Consider the following 17,709-nt stretch of genomic DNA (forward strand, 5'->3'; position numbering starts at 1 on the left):
TGAATAAAACCTAATTTACGTGCACAAAGTATAAATATACATTTACAAAAAGCAATTCACGTGCGTAAAACAAAACTATTTTCTCATAAAATACGTTTCGCAAACATACGACTGTGCACAAATATTTTGAAAGTTTAAAATGTACACGTTTATCGTGTTATGTGAATGTGCAAATCATCACTCACGTGTGAATCGCCTTGGATGTGTGTGTGTGTTTTTTGAGACTCTCCTGGCAGCGCAACCCCTCCCACGTGGGTTGTCGTACTCTTTAGCCAATCAGATTCAACCTTATCATTCAACCAATCATAATCGTGGAGAGCACAGAACTCAAGGAGCTGTAGTTAGCACTAAAGGCTCGTTTGTACAGTTTCGCAAATCTACTCTCTGAGCTGTGATGCTGTATTAAAACATAATACAGCCACGCAATAAATCTGTTTTTATTAACTTATTTTGTAGGAGAAAAGTATGAAATAGTGAGTGAACATGACCACTTAAAAACTACACAACCAGCAGTCACTTCCACTGAACTGCTAAAATCCGTCTGGGTAACAAACTGTGCCTGATAGATGAGATATGTTCATGTTTGTATGTCCATACAATGTATGTTTTAAATGAACAAGGACAATAAATAACTAGTTTTTGGAAACATTGTTTTGTATGGGCGCATAGATTTGTAGCTGCGCAAAAGGTGCGCAGAGCCGTTTTCCTTGAGTCCTGTGCTCTCCGCGTTTATGATTGGTTGAATGGTAAGGTTGAATCTGATTGGCTAAAGAGTACGACAACCACGTGGGTGGTGTTGCGCTGCCAGGAGAGTCTCAAAAAACACACACACACATCCAAGCCGATTCACACGTGAGTGACGATTTTTACATTCACATAGCACGATAAACGTGTACATTTTAAACTTTCGAAATATTTGTGCACAGTCGTATGTTTGTGAAACGTACTTTATGAGAAAATAGTTTTGTTTTACGCACGTGAATTGCTTTTTGTAAATGTATATGTATACTTTATGCACGTAAATTAGGTTTTGTTCACGTGAAACTGTTTACGCATGTGTGTATCTTGTTTTACGCGTGAATAATTAATGAGACTAAAATCGCTCCATAGGTAGTCATATGCACGTAAAAAGTAATGAATTATCTTTATTTGGCTTGCTATAAATAGCAAGCCAAATACAAACAAACTCTTACTATAGATAGGCAGTACTAGTAGATCGGGTAGGATATTTAAATAATTAAATTAATATTATAAATGTATGAATAGTCCACTGATTCCAGGCCACCTGGAATTGTCCCCGTGCTCCATGTCCGTTCCAGGGCTGATAGTGGTGAGCTAAGCTGCCAGTACAAGAAACGATATTTTTTTTCTTGATGATGCATAAGAGATCTATGAGATCAAATAAATTCACTTAATCGAGCAGATGAGTGGACTGTGCTGCAAACATATAAAAAGTATCTGCATTTCTTGCTTTGGTCTTCATCAGAACCGACTTGCCAGGCAGCAGGTAGAGATCATGCATTGGCGGAATCGGCGCTCTATTGCTTCTCCTGGGATTCCCGGATGTGAAACTATGAATTTCAAGTCGATTTTGAACCACTGAATTTGTGGAAGTGAATTTTTAAACCGAAATTATATGGACTGAAAATTGTCTGTCGAATATTAAAGCTTGTATTTTATAACAAGTTGAATTTTTTTAATGAAATTTAAATATGCAACCATGTTGAATTGCAGAACCTTAAAATGCGAGCACTGTTAATACAATGCATCTTTTTTCAGTTAGTGCTATTCAGCACGTCTTTTTGCTTCAACACGTTTGTCTCTATTTTACTTCCATAGATTAGCCGTTTACAGTAGAGGGAGGAGTTGAAAAAGAAGCAGTCAAGTCGGACACCTGCTGCTTGCCTAGTGACGTTCGCACCGTGTTTCCTTTTCAAAGTGCGATAAACCCTTTTCACAATGACGTCACTTAACTTCCGCCTTTTCGCAAAGCAGTGTATCATAACATCCGTCTTGCAACAAACAACAACAAGAAGAATTAGAACTTCCGTTTTGCTGTCGCGCTGGAATTTAACAATAGTGAGAAAAAAACTGACAGAACAGGTATTCCTACTTATCCTAGCACCTTCGCTAACACAAAAAGAAAAGAAAACACCTTCATAATCAAACAGGTACTGTTCAACGAAGAATTTGTATCCTTTCTCTAGCTTTGATCTTGTCGAGCATCTCTCTCGTCCCACTCTGCTTGTCACAACGTTGTACATCATCTAGCCGTATTTGTGGCAGATGTGCAAGGGACTTGGTAAACTCCATTCTGAGGCGCTAGCGGAAGTAACTTCTTCTTCTTGAGTTTTACTGGCAGTTGGCAAACCAGCTTATAGGTGCATTATTATGAAGGTATTTCAGTAGCAAAACTTGAGAGCATGTAGATTTTAATTTGTGAACTTGTAAAGTAAGTATTTGTACCTGTACACTAAAATGTACACTCACAGCCCCAATGTCAAAACTTGTAAAATAAAAAACTGAAGTTGAATATTGAGATTTGCACTCGTGGACAAAACTCACAAATCTGTCTTCTGATTTGAAGTTGCAGAAAAATAGTCACAAACGTGTAAACTGGCATTTACAAAATACATTGGCAGATACAAATGCATAGCACATATTTACATGTTTTCCTAGATTCAGATTTGAATTGCAACCACAAATAGGCATCTACAACCTCTCAAATCTGTCACTGCAGTTTCAAATCTTCCCGCCTTGACTTTTGCTACTACTTTCGCGATAAACCCGTTGCAAAACTAACTTGTGCACTTGAAAGCTCAGAGGCGAGAGAAAGAACGGCATTTGATGACGTCACGCGGCTGAGCCACACCGCCCCCTAATGGCAGGAAAAACCACAATTTAAATCACTAATACAGTATTTAATTTAAGATGAAACTCTAAATCAATAAATACATTTTCCTTAACAAAAATACTACTTACGGCCACTTTTTTACTATAAATTAACTTTTCTATTTTATTCTCTTTTATATTTACTGCAGTATATCTTTGTTCTATGTTTGTCCTTTATTATATATTTATTGCTTTTCTACCCCATCTGCAAAATATAATTTTTTTACAGGTACATACTGTATGACAATAAAGATCTTGAATCTGATAAGGGTGATGTATAAATTAGCAACCTAATTAACAACCTAACTTAGCTGAAGCAAGTTCGCTGACGATAATGATCAAAATTAAAAACAGAAAATGTACAGTCAGCCTGTCATTGTGTAAGGCTCCTATATCAGAATGATCAGAATCAGTTCTTGTATAACACTGAAGGGGTTTATTCTGCGATAACAACCGACTGGATGCATTATCCTGCGGCTAGTAATTATCACATGAGAAAATAATTGTACACTAAATATTGATTAAATATGTTTAAGCTCATCTGTTAAAAATCCAAACCTTCCATGAGAAAAGAAACTTCCAGGTAAACCCACAACCCCAATACTGTATATGGTGGCATTGCACAGTCCTGCATACAATTTCTGTTCATTTTCCCTTTATTGAAAATAACAAAAAAATATAAAAAAGTAGAAATAGCTTAAAAGTGCAATAATGGTCAATAATACATTGCTCACTGAATTTAATTTACATTTATATTATACTACCAGGAACGTGTTTTTTTAAATATTAATATAATATTGGTAACATTATAACTAAAGCAATAATAATTCTCAAGGGTTAGGCTATAGAATCATAATGTTGAACTGTGTAAATGTACATTTTTATATAGTATATCAATGAACATTATAGTATACATAACGGAAAATGTAGTCAGCCTGTCATTATATTTTAAAACAAACCATAGTACACAACGTATTATCGATAGTATACAGAATGATATCATTAAATACATTACGAAATGATATCTATACAAGATAGTATAAGTCATGGAATAATTATACATGATAGTATACATAAGTCTGATGGTTTCGCTTTAGTTATTTAAACATTATTTAACTATTATTTGCTAGATCCTTTCATTGTGATTTTTCCCGCCAATAGGGGGCGGTGTGGCTCAGCCGCGTGACGTCATCAAATGCCGTTCTTTCTCTGCCTCTGAGCTTTCAAGTGCACAAGTTAGTTTTGCAACGGGTTTATCGCGAAAGTAGTAGCAAAAGTCAAGGCGGGAAGATTTGAAACTGCAGTGACAGGTTTGAGAGGTTGTAGATGCCTATTTGTGGTTGCAATTCAAATCTGAATCTGGGAAAACGTGTAAATGTGCTATGCATTTGTATCTGCCAATGTATTTTAGTAAATGCCAGTTTACACGTTTGTGACTATTTTTCTGCAACTTCAAATGCAGAAGACAGATTTGTGAGTTTTGTCCACGAGTGCAAATCTCAACATTCAACTTCAGTTTTTTATTTGACAAGTTTTCACATTGGGGCTGTGAGTGTACATTTTAGTGTACAGGTACAAATACTTACTTTACAAGTTCACAAATTAAAATCTACATGCTCTCAAGTTTTGCTACTGAAATACCTTCATACATTATCGCCACCTTATGAACTGGAGTGCTAGCGGAAGTAATGATACACTGCTTCGCGGCAGAACGGAAAATGCGTGACGTCATGTGAAAAGGGCGTGTTGCAGTGGATTAGAATACTGGATTTGTCCAATAAACAAACGTTTAAATTTAAAAATAGCAACCATAAACTCTTCATATTGCAAATGTTATGTGCTGCTTAACACGGTGTGCCTAAAAATCATGGTAAACATAAGAATATATTATTAAATTACCAACGGAGTCTGTATTCATTTCATTTTTATTTTATTAAACAACACAAAATAACATGTTAATTGTATTTGTACGAACAGAGTTTTAGCTGTTTTAAAAATTAATAAGTATTAGTTGAACTGAGAGTGTTATAATAAACCCGAAACGCACGTGATTGTTGTCTAGCCACTCATGAAAAGCTATGTCGTCATCACAGCCTGGCGCAGCCGCTCCTGAGATGCTGCGCCGGCTGAGCAAGCCGGCTGTTCTCTAAACGCGCTCGCGCTACTTTAATGCCCCACGTGAAAGTCACGTGGTGTCGGAGCCGGTTCACGTCGGACAAAATTTCTAACCGGCATGCACTGCTTCAAGTCAGCTTCAAGAAAGGCAAAGCCAATCCTATTAGCGACGTGTGCTACAGAGGAGGGACTCGCATATAATAAAATTTTACCATTGTTGTACCACAATCTGCGCTATTTTTACAGAACGCGGTTGTAAAAGATTTTTAATTTCAATTAAATGATTCCTGGGTAAATAAATGTAGACTAAAATAAGTATATAGTTTGGTCGAAATTATAGGGACAATTTCTTGTTCTCTGCATATTGAATCGACGCCCTTGTGTGACTGTATTGATAATGATTATTTTAAAGGAATAGTTTACACAAATATAAAAGTTAGCTTACAATTTACAGATAAGTATGACTTTATGTTAAAATGTTCTCATGTTATGTTCTTTTATGAGACTCGAGATGTTGAAGCTCCAAAAACCACACAGATACATCATCAGACTCCATAGTCCATATGCAATGTTTTCATGGCTTTGCGATGCAATCATAACTATTTATGGGTAGTTGACAGACTAATATGCAAATGTGTCCTAAAATTTATAAAACAAAAACTAACAATGAAGATAAATCTCTATGCTATTTTATGTAATAAATGTAAATAATATAAAGCAATGTAATATTAACAGTTTGTTTTCTAAATTTTGCTATGCCACACCATAGGACACATGTACAATTTATTTGTCAACTACCCTTATATAATAGTCTCACAAGCTAGACTTAAAATGCAGCACTCAGTTTTATACAACATGTAACAGGGGCCTTGTTCAGTATTTCTATTCACTAAGAGACAAAAAAGGCTGAAAAGACCTCTAATTTTGAGGACTCATTTATGCTCTATAGCCACCTGCTTCTCTTTATTAGGAAAGTTAACAGTAGCAGATCCAGATTAAAGAGGTGTGGGACATGATGAATGCAATAGGGTATATGCACACAGGACAATGACGTACTTCCGCTAAAATCGCTGCCAGCTAGGTCACTTCCGCTCTCATAGCACTAAGGGGATTTTTCACCAAGTGATAATGATGTGTTTAGTAAGAAAACGTTCAAAATTCGGCAAACCGACAGCACTACGGGTGGGCATTGTGAAGTGCCTCTGTGATCATGCCTCTAGGAAGTGTTGTGGAAAAATTTCAGTCTTGTAGTTCAAAAAATCTCTCAGAGAAGGTCCGGATGTCGAGGAGTTAACTTTATTTGCTCGAGCCAAACAAAGTGAGATGTTCAAAGTCATCTAAAAACCAAGTGTTTTCAGTCTACAGTTATAGTAAAACTTCTGAAAGGTGGTCCTCTCTAAAACCAATCAGGTATTTTCCCGTTATCTCTTATTTTTATTAACCAATTGTTAATTGTCTGCCACCAATAAGTCCCAGGTAACAAGGTACGTATCTAATGGTGGTACGCTGGTTATTACATCATTTTTAAAATAATTTGCATACAATGGTAACTACACGAGACCACCAAACAAGCCATGGTCTCCATACGAGACGGCGTGGCGTCCGTGCGTAATCATGGTTACTTGTAAACAGTGGAAAATCCCCAGGTTTTAGAGAGAACACAACAGGCTTCAAACTTTAGGCCTCTAAAAACATCACTGGATTTTACCTTGTTACATTGTGCTCAAATGTGCTTTAAACATGCATAAAGTGACATTAAGTGCATTTATATGAACAATCATTGGTTACAGGTACAGATTGTGTCATTAAATCATCAATTCTTCTTCAAATAATCAAATTATCATCATAAACCTACTTATATGTAATTATTCTTATTGACTATGATTTCAGATCAACCCATCTATGTACTAATGTTCCTATGAATACTTCTCAATACTTTTTAGGTATTTTATCAAGTGCATTTATAACTGTGGTGAAAAACAGTGCTCAATACATGTAAAAAACATCTATATGTGCCCAGAAATTACACAATATATTCCCCCCTTTGGGACTCAAAGAGTCCCACACATGATTAATTCTGACGAGAAATATATACTACAAAGTGAATGAGTGCAGGCAAATGTCATCAAAACCATAATAAGAAATGTGTAAGTATATGCGTGGGCGAAATCCTTAAGTAATTACTCGAAGTATGCAAGCTAATAAAAATCCATCTTATCCATCTTGGTTATCTCGTTACACGGACAACACCTGCTTATAACCCACTATAGAACAAAGACATATCTATTCATTTTCATAGATACGTTCAGTATTAACTGAATAAACAACCATCTGTTGTTGAGGAGCAGACGTGTTAGCTCTCTTAATAGCCTGCATGACACATGGCCAAAAACATAACAATAACAAAATGGGCAAAAGAATGCAGGTTGCCAACATCAATATGTTATGTAGATTTGGGAAAATATTATTGAACCAGTCCCAAATGGAAGATTCTGAATTCACTTCTTCTTTTGTGATCATTGTGGATAACATGGTGATGTTATGTATTCCTTGTTCGATAAGATGTCCATCCGCGTCATTGTCTGGAATGTACGTGCAACAAGTCTCTCCAATCATAGCACAAACACCTCCGCGTGCTGCGGTGAGTTGGTCCAGGACCACTCTGTTCTGGAGTGCGGTAAGCCGTATTCCTCGAAGTTCCTCTCTGATTCCTTCCATCATGATTTTCGTTGTATTGATAAATGAGGCTAGCTCATATCTGGTGATTTCCACGTCATGCATCAGTGATTCTACACCCAGTGCTGGGCTGAAAGCAGCCACAAGTTTCTCAGCAACTGTCCATATGTGATGGTTCTTTGGCACTGGGCTTTCTCTCAGGAAATTGAATAGGTCTCTTCTTGTTCGTTGTTGACTGTCCATTGCTCGATCGGGCAAGATGATGGCCCCTCCATGTAGTTGGACTAAAGCACATAGTCCTGTCCAGTTCTTTGGTAAGGATAAGTATACTCGATATCCACACAGCCAGTAGTGTCCTTCAACGACACCTGTTCCCTCTAGATCGGGAACATGCACAGTCAAACATGAAGGACATTTTGCTCGTCCTCTCTCGGAAGTCACAAGGTATTGGTAGGCCACAACTGTTTGTGGAGCTTTATGTGTAGTTGTAACAAGGCGAGGTGGAGGATGCACATAGTCTGCTATGCGAAGACATGACATACAACTTTGTCTCATAGATTCATTTGTTTGCTTGTAGATATGTGAACATTTCTTCTCTGGTAATTTTCCCAAGAAATGTCCTCCTGAAGATCGTTCATGACANGGTCTGTCGTCTCGTCTCGTCTAGCTTCTCTCTCACTCCAGCTCTCTCGGTCTGTCGTCTCGTCTCGTCTAGCTTCTCTCTTTCCTTGTCCTCCGCTTGTGTTGGCTTTTATTCTCCTCTCGCCAATCACTGAAACGAGAGACAGGTGTTTATGATCATCCCTTGCCGTACTTCTTTCCCGCCGATCTCCCATCCCTTTCTCCCCAGACCTCACTGGACCACGCCCCCCTTGCCACACTCTTTAAAACAGATAGGTAATTCTGCACATTGTCAATGGTTGAGAGACACTGCACAAATTAATATAATCCTGGCACTCAAACCAGACTTCTTGAGTAGTTTCACACATTGTTTACATTTGTCTAAATCATCAAATTACAAACAGCCATGTTGGCTAATGACAATACCATGTGCAATACCATAGATTTTGACACGACTGCAATTGACAATTCGCAAAACCCCGTTCCCCATCGTTACTGTTGCTATGTCCGACAAGCTTCGGTATCAGCCATGTGCTCCCAGTATAAATGTGTGCACTCCTTGGAGAAAAATGGTGAAGAATTTCTGGAAAAATGACAGGCTGACAGAAAGGTCTGTGATATGCATTTGACGGATACATTCAGGATTTGAGATAACTAACAATAATTATACCTATATTTGTGTGCACACCAGCAGACAATAACGTTACGTTAATTCTAAGCTCACATGATGCAGTAGGCTACTAACGTTACTGTCACACAAATGGATGTATAGCTAACCTAAATGTGGTGTATTAAGTGTTTATATTTACTCCGAAATTTGTAGTAATGACAATTTTAGAGAGAGAGTAACTTCAGGCAGAGTTTTGGTCGCCCGTGATCCTTCTTTGTGAAAACAAAAGTAAACTTTGTTTTAAATATTAGTTCAGTACAGAAAAGAATAACAGTCCATCGGTGTCTTAATCTTTATTTGTGTTAAATACAACAAACATGGTACAACTGTTGCTTTACGACTTCATTGCTGAAAACATCTTTCTTTTAAAATGTCATTGCAAATGCTGCTCTCTGAAGGCTGAAGGTACGCTCATCACATCACAGGACGCAAAACATATCTTGCCAGCTTGCTCATACATGTAATATGTAAGTAATATATCAATAAGTATTATATTCCGCCTTAAAACACCACTTCCCGAATGCTTCCGTCTGTAATTTGTACATAAATGATTCTCTCTTTTTCAATAAGGCATTTTAGGTGGTATGGTCTTGCTTCTTTCCAGCGCTCTGAGGCTTTCTGCTGCCGAAAAGACCATGATGATGCAGAGCTTTTCTGAGGCTCAGCAGCAGGATAAGATGTCAAAATATCAGAGAGCCTCTCCATATTTTTTTCTGTAAAGAAAACATGAAATAAAGCTGTAAGTGACAACTTAGATGAGGACCAATTAAAAGTCAATTGATCAATATTTAGAATAAACACCATTTCATGATTCAGTATCAAACTAGCCTTAAGCTTTACTAAATTGTGTCCTTAATCCATTTACGGCACTGTCAGTTTTGTCTAAGGGGTTTATCTTTAATCACACATGGATTTTAGATTTAAACTTAAATTCATCACTTTGATTTACCAAATTGCTCTTGAGGATTTAGCTCTGCTGAGGGCACAGTAAGTGGAACCTCCACACTGGATGCAAGGGAGCATTCAACCGGGGTGTGTGTGACTGAAAAACAGAAGAATAAAAACATGTTTCATCATGTTTCATCACATCACTGATTGTTTGTTTTTACACAAAACTGAACAATTTATGAAATCTTACTTAATCTTAGAATACAGTACTTGGTGATGTATTCTACTACAGTGCCACTGAAAGGTTTATGTACTTTTTTAATGTCTTTTTAGATATTGGAATATTTTGAACTCTCAACAATCAATTACAGTGTTCTAATTTGATTTGGTCCAACATTTACATAGGAAATTCCTACAATTTACAAATGTAAAAGAATTCAGATATAACCTGTAGCTGAAGCTTGGCGTCGCCCTCCTTGCCTCCCCCTCGGCTTGCCATGTCCTAAAGAGTCCCTTTTAGAGGTCTGTGGAGGGTCTCCTACAGAGCGTGCACGTTTCCTCTCCACAGCTGCTGTCTGTGTGTTGGAGTGAATATTTCTTGTAAGATTGATGTTGTTAAAGGTACTGGATCCAAAAGACAGGTGATTAGTGAAAGGAAAACACAACATAGTGTGTTAGTAAGGTGTTGAATGGCTAAAATGAACCTTGCCATAGATTCTCCAAGGGCCCTATTTTAACCATCTAAACACATGGTCTAAAGCGCAAGTGAACTTAGGGCATGTCCGAATCCATTTTTGCTAGTTTAAGGGGACAGGAAAATGGTCTTAAAGGGTTGTCCCTATTCTCTTAATGAGTCATGGGTGTGTTTTGGGCAAAACGTGCAGTAAACCAATCAGAGTCTCATCTCCCATTCCCTTTAAGAGCTGAAACTAGCAAAAAACACTTGTGTCGAGTGTATGATAGAGCCCCAAGTCTCTGTAACTCCAAAATATATTCCTTTTTCCAAAATATATTCCCTCAGTTACACATGTCAGAGAGCATTATAGGATGTTAATGCATCATGCAACGAACCTGCATGTAATCTTCTGCACTCATCCTTCTTCTACGTTCATCAAATTTTTACTTTAATTTGTCACCCATCCACGTTCAAATAAAATGATTGAGGTATATAAAAACTCTTACCCTGGCTTCAGCTAGAACACGGTCTAGTTTCAGTTTAAGAGCCATACGTCTCCCCTCTTGGTAGTGGGGATCCTGTGAGTCAAGTTTATGTTTGGAGGCCATTACAATGCAAACAGATACAGACAGACGGACACAAACAAACAGACAGATGTACTGTATACAGAGAGGTTGTGAGAGTTAGACAGAAATAGATAGTTAGACAGACAGATAGATAGATAGGTTGGCTCTTAAAAGTGCCTTTGGGTTCGGTAAATCAGGTGTATATGTTCGGACAGGTGACTTGTTTGACAGGATCTGCAAGGGAGAACAGAAAATGTTATTTATGTAGTGTAGAGTAGTTATGTTAAAATAAGGTTTAAAAAGGGTACCCCCAATAGTGAGAGGTTCCCTTTTTCTTATAAATACTTAAGGTAAATTAATAAAAATGCAAGATTTACCAATTTCCTGTATGACAGTTAAAATGCATATAACATGCGTCTGGGGTTCCTCATCCCAGATTTAAAGGACACTTTATGTGCAGTAACTTTAGGCAAAGTTATATTGTTATTACTGACACATTACAGTGAAGTTGTGGGTGAACCACGATGATCCGAGAGAAAATGTCATCGACTAGAGCTCACACAATAATGCAATGCTCCATGTTGAGTTACCCTTCAGCAGATTTTTAACTTTTTTTGGACCAGAAGAAGTGCCTTGAATTTCTTTCTATTAATAGAGTTAGCTTATATTGAAGTTAGCTAGCTCCATTCAGCAAGCCTAATTTGTTGTTATTATGATTATTATTCGCAAATAAGGAGCAAACCAATGGTCGGGTTTAAATTGCTGCTCAAGCATTTAAACCATGTGAGTTTAATGGCAAAGAAAGGCATCAATTACAACATTTAAACAAAACGTGATCATTGGTAATTAGCTCGTAACTTACCTGGACTGTGGTTTGAGCGCGCAATGAGAAGAATTCACCCGCGGCTGCGGCCTGGCTCCGGAGGCTGAGGATCATGGGTAATGCTGACAGAAATGCCAAATGTAACCCCCCCCAATTTTTATCAGAGAATAAGGCAGAATATATATTTTATCATTTACATACTGTAATAAATGTGTGTGTCTCTAATTAACGCAGTCTCGTATATTTGTATGTATGACCGCCAGAGCCGTCTTTTGGGCGGGGCTCCGCCCTCTAAGGAGCCCCGCGGCAAGGGAAATATTTAAAAAGATTAATTGAAATACAATTTAAACATCTTTTAGTTGATTTATTTTTATTTTGTGTAGTAGGAGTTTATTCTAAATAATGGCAATGTAAGGTGTTCGACCCTGACGTGTGTATAGCCTACTGCGTTGACAATGAGTTTCAAATGTGTCAGGTCCTTCACAGAAACGACTGAGAATTATGTTCCCACAGCAACTGATTGCGCGTTTGCATTGAACGCGCATCTTCTGTATGAAAAGTATAAGAAAAGCGTGCCAGTGGCTGTTTTTTTTAATCCGGGCTGTTCTGTTCTGTGGGATAATGATTCAGGCTGTATTTCATTTTCACTGGCAATTGGGAGCACCGGGAAATCCCGATGACCTTGCTTGGACCCTGATTTGGCTTGGAAGAGCACCGAAACCAACAATGCAAGTTCGCGTTAAGGGTTATGTTCGTGGTGGAGGTCACGAAAGATTATTCCTATTGAAATACATTAGATGGAAATTCGTGGTGAGTGACACGAAAAAAGAGGGAAATTCGTGTCCACCAACATGAACCAATAGATTAAATTTCGTGACTATATCACGAACTGCCGTTAGACTGGGTTGCGTCATTATGTCAGGGCATAAAAGAATTGGTGAACCGGTCTTTTGAACCAGTTCATTGAAACGAACTGTCCGAAAGACCCGGTTCGCAGAAAAGAGCCAGACTTCCCATCAAAACCTATGGTTAACATGGAAAAATACCTTTTATCGCGTGTCACGGCGTCGCATCACGTTTGATTAGGACACAGTGTAATGTTAAAATAATGACAACGTACAGTAACTTATGAAATTGAAATTTACTACCCGTGTAAAAAAAAATTAAGGCCGGTAAAGACATACAGATTACAGAACGTTTTGGTATAGAAAAGGCATAGCCTATAGAATAACAGAAAACTCATCAAGGTAAACTGGCCATGAAGGTGATAGAGAGATGAAAAGCATTTTACAGCAATTAAGCATAATGATCAGATTTACTTGAACATTACCATACATCACAGACATGATTTCAAAGGCAAGGTTTACAAAAAAATATGTCATCAAAATCTTGGGGAAATTATAACAACTAATTTATTACAGCTAGAAACCAAATGATGATATTTGAAAGTACATGTTATAATATTACAATATTTTAACTGTACTGCTAATAATCTTTATCAACAGTGTTGCTACAGCACTTACAGCATCAGATATTTAGAGAAATATTTCAGACTACATTCATCATGAAATAAATCACAAGAACATCTAAGACATTGTGTGAAAACATTAACAAAAGATTTAGTTTGGATTTAGACAGATAATCTACACCATGTTTTGAGATTGAAATATATAATGTAACATATCGATTTCAATTTAGTTTTGTTAAATTCTCAAACTATTCTAATTGGTTTAGATGACACTTAAACCAGCATCTAAACAGGTATTATTTATATTGTTAGATAGATTTATATAACAGTTTTACTGTTGCACTGATCCAAACCCAGGATAGAGAGGTTTAGTTAATCTGGTCTGGACTCTGTGGATTCCAAATAGTCACGAATCCGTCTGGATAATCAGGTTACTGCTGCTCTGTGTCAGTTCCAGCAGTCACTTTCATTTCTTTGCTGCAGGAGTGACAGACAGAGACAAAATAATCAATAAAACCAATGATACTGATGTTTATGGCAATTGAAGCCTAATTTAACACTTGTCTGCTTACATTACACATACACCCTTTTAATAAAAGATTTGTAAATTACAGTAAAAAAAATAAAGAGATCACTGCAAAATTATTTTCATTTTTTGAATGTAGGTAAAATTACCATTTTTGTTTAGTTCTATTGACAACATTTCTTTCTATTGACAACAAAACTGGACAAACTTTTCAAAAGATGCAATGTTATTGTTTGTCAAGGAACGGGGGGATAAGAACCCAAGTGCAGGCAGCATTTCAGGGGTATAACAAAAACAAGGTTTATTTAAACAAAAACACAAAGCAAAGACCCAGGGTGGGGTTTAAACAGGGAACAGGATAATAAACAGAACAGGACGTAGACTACTAACTAACACTAGACTTAAACAACACTAGACATGAACTAAACTAAACACTTACGAAGACTTGAATTGACGGAATAATCCACAGTGAAAGATTAATCAATATCCACAGAGAACAAGCGACCATGCACCAAAGTACAGAGCACACAGGTAAGCACAACGAACAAGCACAAGACAATAGACACGAGGGCTTTTTAAAGGGAACCAAATCAAGAAGGGACAGGTGCATGGCATGAAATCATTAACAATTACTAATGACGAAAGAGAGGGCGGGAACAAAGACGAGACCGGAGAGAGAGTATGGAACGCCAAAAGGGTCAAAGGGGACCCAGGGGACGGTGAAGTCCTGGGGGTAACTGGCCGGACCGGACAAGGTCTGTGAGACCGGCTGGAAGGCCGGCTGCACAAGGCTGGGGACCGGCTGGAAGGTCGACTCGAAACAGCGGGGGGCCGGCTGAGTCGCCAGCTGGATCGCCGGCTGGATCGCCAGCTGGAAGGCCGGCTGATTCACCGGCTGAAAGGTCGGCTGGAAGGCCGGCTGAGTCACTAGCTGGAAGGCCGGCTGGATCCCCGGCTTGAAGGCTGGCAGGAAGGCCGGCCGAGTCGCCGGCTGGAAGGACAGCTGAGTCGCCGGCTGGACAGGACTGGGTACAGGCTGGACAGGACTGAATACCGGCTGCACCGGACAGGACACTGGGTGCACCGCTTCCTCCTGCCGCTTCTCTTCCTCAAGCGGTCGCAGAGATTCCAGTTCTTCCTGTTTCATGTGCTCCTCCTCCTGCTTTAAAAAACAAAACCAACATCAGGTGATTAAAGGATTCCTTTTGAGTATTTCTTCAACTATTGCTTTGTTCATCTGCTGCATCTGTTCAGTAAACACCTGAGCGATGGACTCCACTGGCAAGTCCCACATGCTACTCTCTTCCCAAGCTGAAACATACAAACATACTTTTATTTAAGATCTTTAAATAAAGGTACTCATTTGATGTATTCAATCCATAGTTTTCATGTGACGTCACACACTTAAAAGTGTTTGATTTCTATAATTGATAATTGATGATTCTACAGAATCCCGTCCGAAAAAGAAAATCCTCTGAGTAATCTGGTGGTTTTAATGATTAAAATATAGTGGTGGGTGCTGTATATGTATAGCAAGTAGGCCTACCTAAAACTTTTCTATTGAGAGGTGATTTAAATTTATCAAATGATCAGTTCTGGTCCTTGATTCTGATTGGCTGTGCTGCATTCTAAGCCGTTATAAAATAACCTGGTAACCCACTGCTTCTTGGGGCTTATTGCTTGAATGTGAGGCTTGAAACAGAAGGAAAATTGACAGACTTGGGCTGTTTCTATGAAGAGCTCAATGTAGGCAGCTGCGGCTTTCTTGCCCGCCAGCCCCCCTGTTCAGTCACGTGACGGAAAACTATGGCTTGGTGTGACTTTAATATCACAGTTGTAAACATAAGCATGAATCACATTCGTCTGCATGACCAATTTTGATATTTAAGAAAACTTAGAAGCCTCCATTTCAATGGCATCAATAAATGACAGCTACAGGGATAGTTAAACCAAAAACAGTTATTTTATTTAAAAAGTTATTTTATCATCTTTCACCCTCTTGTCATTGCAAGCCTGTATATGACTTTCTTCCGCTAAACACAAAATAAGCTAATTTGAAGAACGCTGGTAACCAAACAACAGTGGTCGCTATTGACTTGAATTGTATGGACACAATAGCCATATATTGAATGATATGAGGAGGATTAATGATGACAGAAATCTTAAAAGCAATGTGAATCATTTTTGTTTGTGCTGGACATGTTTGACATGAATAGTGAGTACCTAACTTGAATATATAATTATTTTAATATTTAATTAAGAGAATGTGTCTTACATTGTGGGAGTTCCACGCCAGTCTTGGTACCATTGAAGAGAATAATTTCAATGTATGAAACTAAAGAAATAAAGTGACATAATTACTTTAATCTCATGTAAAACCATTTAAATATTATCTGCAGATCTTAGTCGTTCATGTTTACCTTTGTCAGATATCTTTTCAATCTCTTCTTTACAGAAATCCTCCACCTTTTGTTTAATTTGAGAGACAGATTTCTCCACATCATCAAACGAGAGGTGAGAACTGAAGATGATGTTGTCTGTAGATCTAGGAGATGCTGAGAGAGAATGGAAACTCTACATGAATAGAATAGAATAGAATACTCAAAAATATGTATTTCCTCAAAATCACCCAATTCTTCATTCACAACAAAACCACATACAATCTAATCTGTGCTCATTTATTTTATCTTTAATGAAATTTAGTTTGTATTTTTTTAACTGAATATATCCTGCATTGAAAACCACTCATTAAATAGATTTCTTTATCCTCCAGCAGACAAAAACAAGCATTTGTGAAGTTGAACATTAATTATTTTAATTTGGCCTAGTAATTGTTTAGCAAGAAAGTGTTCCAATGTCTAGTGATTTAACACTCTCACTATTGTCTAAATTTGTGATCACAATGTAATGATTCACTATGGGAGGCAAATCCTGCCAAATTTAAATAAATAAATTAAACGATGAAAATGAAAATGAAAACCAGATTAGCAATTTCATTATACACAACTGCGTGCACAATATGTGCCAAAAAGAAAAATAAAATGAAATTATTTTATTTTCATTTTCATTTTTACACTGACAATGCGTTGTCCCTGTCAAATTGAAAAAGAAAATACAATTGGTGATTTGACATTTCATTTTCACTAAAATCTCGAGGCAAGACTGCCAATTTGAAAATGAAAAGGCAAATGTGAAAAATAAATTGTAAAAACATTTTTTACAAAGGTTTTATTAATGTTCACGCAATAATACTGACACAATTCAAATTAAAATGTAAACTTTGATTTTCATTTTATTTTATTTTATTTTCTCTTCTCTTTTATTTCCTTTTCGTTTTCGTTTTCGTTTTCATTTTCAATGTCAACCTGCATGCAAATTGCATGTTAATCAGTGGGTGGGGCTTGAGTTGCCTTGTGGAGGAGCTCTGTTCGAAAATGGCGGTCATGAATAATATAGCAGTCGAACTAAACCAGCTAGCCGCCATGTCAGATGATGATGATTTCATTTTGCATCGAGCTGAAGCTATTTTAGATACGCTTGTGCAGTTTGCTGCTGTCACGAACTCAGTTGTCGATCCAACAGTTTTTAACAATTTACGCGACGTTGTGCAGCGCCTTCAGGCAGCAAGTGATACTGGATGTTCCATCGGCCCTGGCCGTCCCAGTTACGACATCCCATTAGAAAAGCTAAAAATGTATCTTTTAAATGGCTTCACTGCTCCGGAGATAGCGGATTTATTCGGAGTCAGCGAAAGAACAATCAGACGGAGGATGGAACAGTACCATATG

At 37.7% G+C, this 17,709-nt stretch overlaps 1 protein-coding gene across 1 annotated transcript in view; it reads right to left on the reverse strand.

Annotated features, from left to right (window-relative positions):
• Window positions 1-11,701, reverse strand: part of LOC130550489 (uncharacterized) — a 37,426-nt gene extending 25,725 nt beyond the window's left edge. Inside the window, exons 1-4 of the mRNA XM_057327974.1 lie at window positions 11,045-11,701; window positions 10,311-10,437; window positions 9,924-10,016; window positions 9,518-9,687 (exon numbers count right to left, since the gene is read on the reverse strand). Of these exons, the coding sequence (XP_057183957.1) occupies window positions 9,518-9,687; window positions 9,924-10,016; window positions 10,311-10,437; window positions 11,045-11,146 (492 nt within the window). The 5' untranslated portion in view covers window positions 11,147-11,701. The remainder of the gene's footprint in view (window positions 1-9,517; window positions 9,688-9,923; window positions 10,017-10,310; window positions 10,438-11,044) is intronic.
• Window positions 11,702-17,709: the final 6,008 nt, after the last annotated feature.

Source organism: Triplophysa rosa, unplaced genomic scaffold (assembly GCF_024868665.1).
Source record: "Triplophysa rosa unplaced genomic scaffold, Trosa_1v2 scaffold347, whole genome shotgun sequence".
Taxonomy (NCBI): Eukaryota; Metazoa; Chordata; class Actinopteri; order Cypriniformes; family Nemacheilidae; genus Triplophysa; species Triplophysa rosa.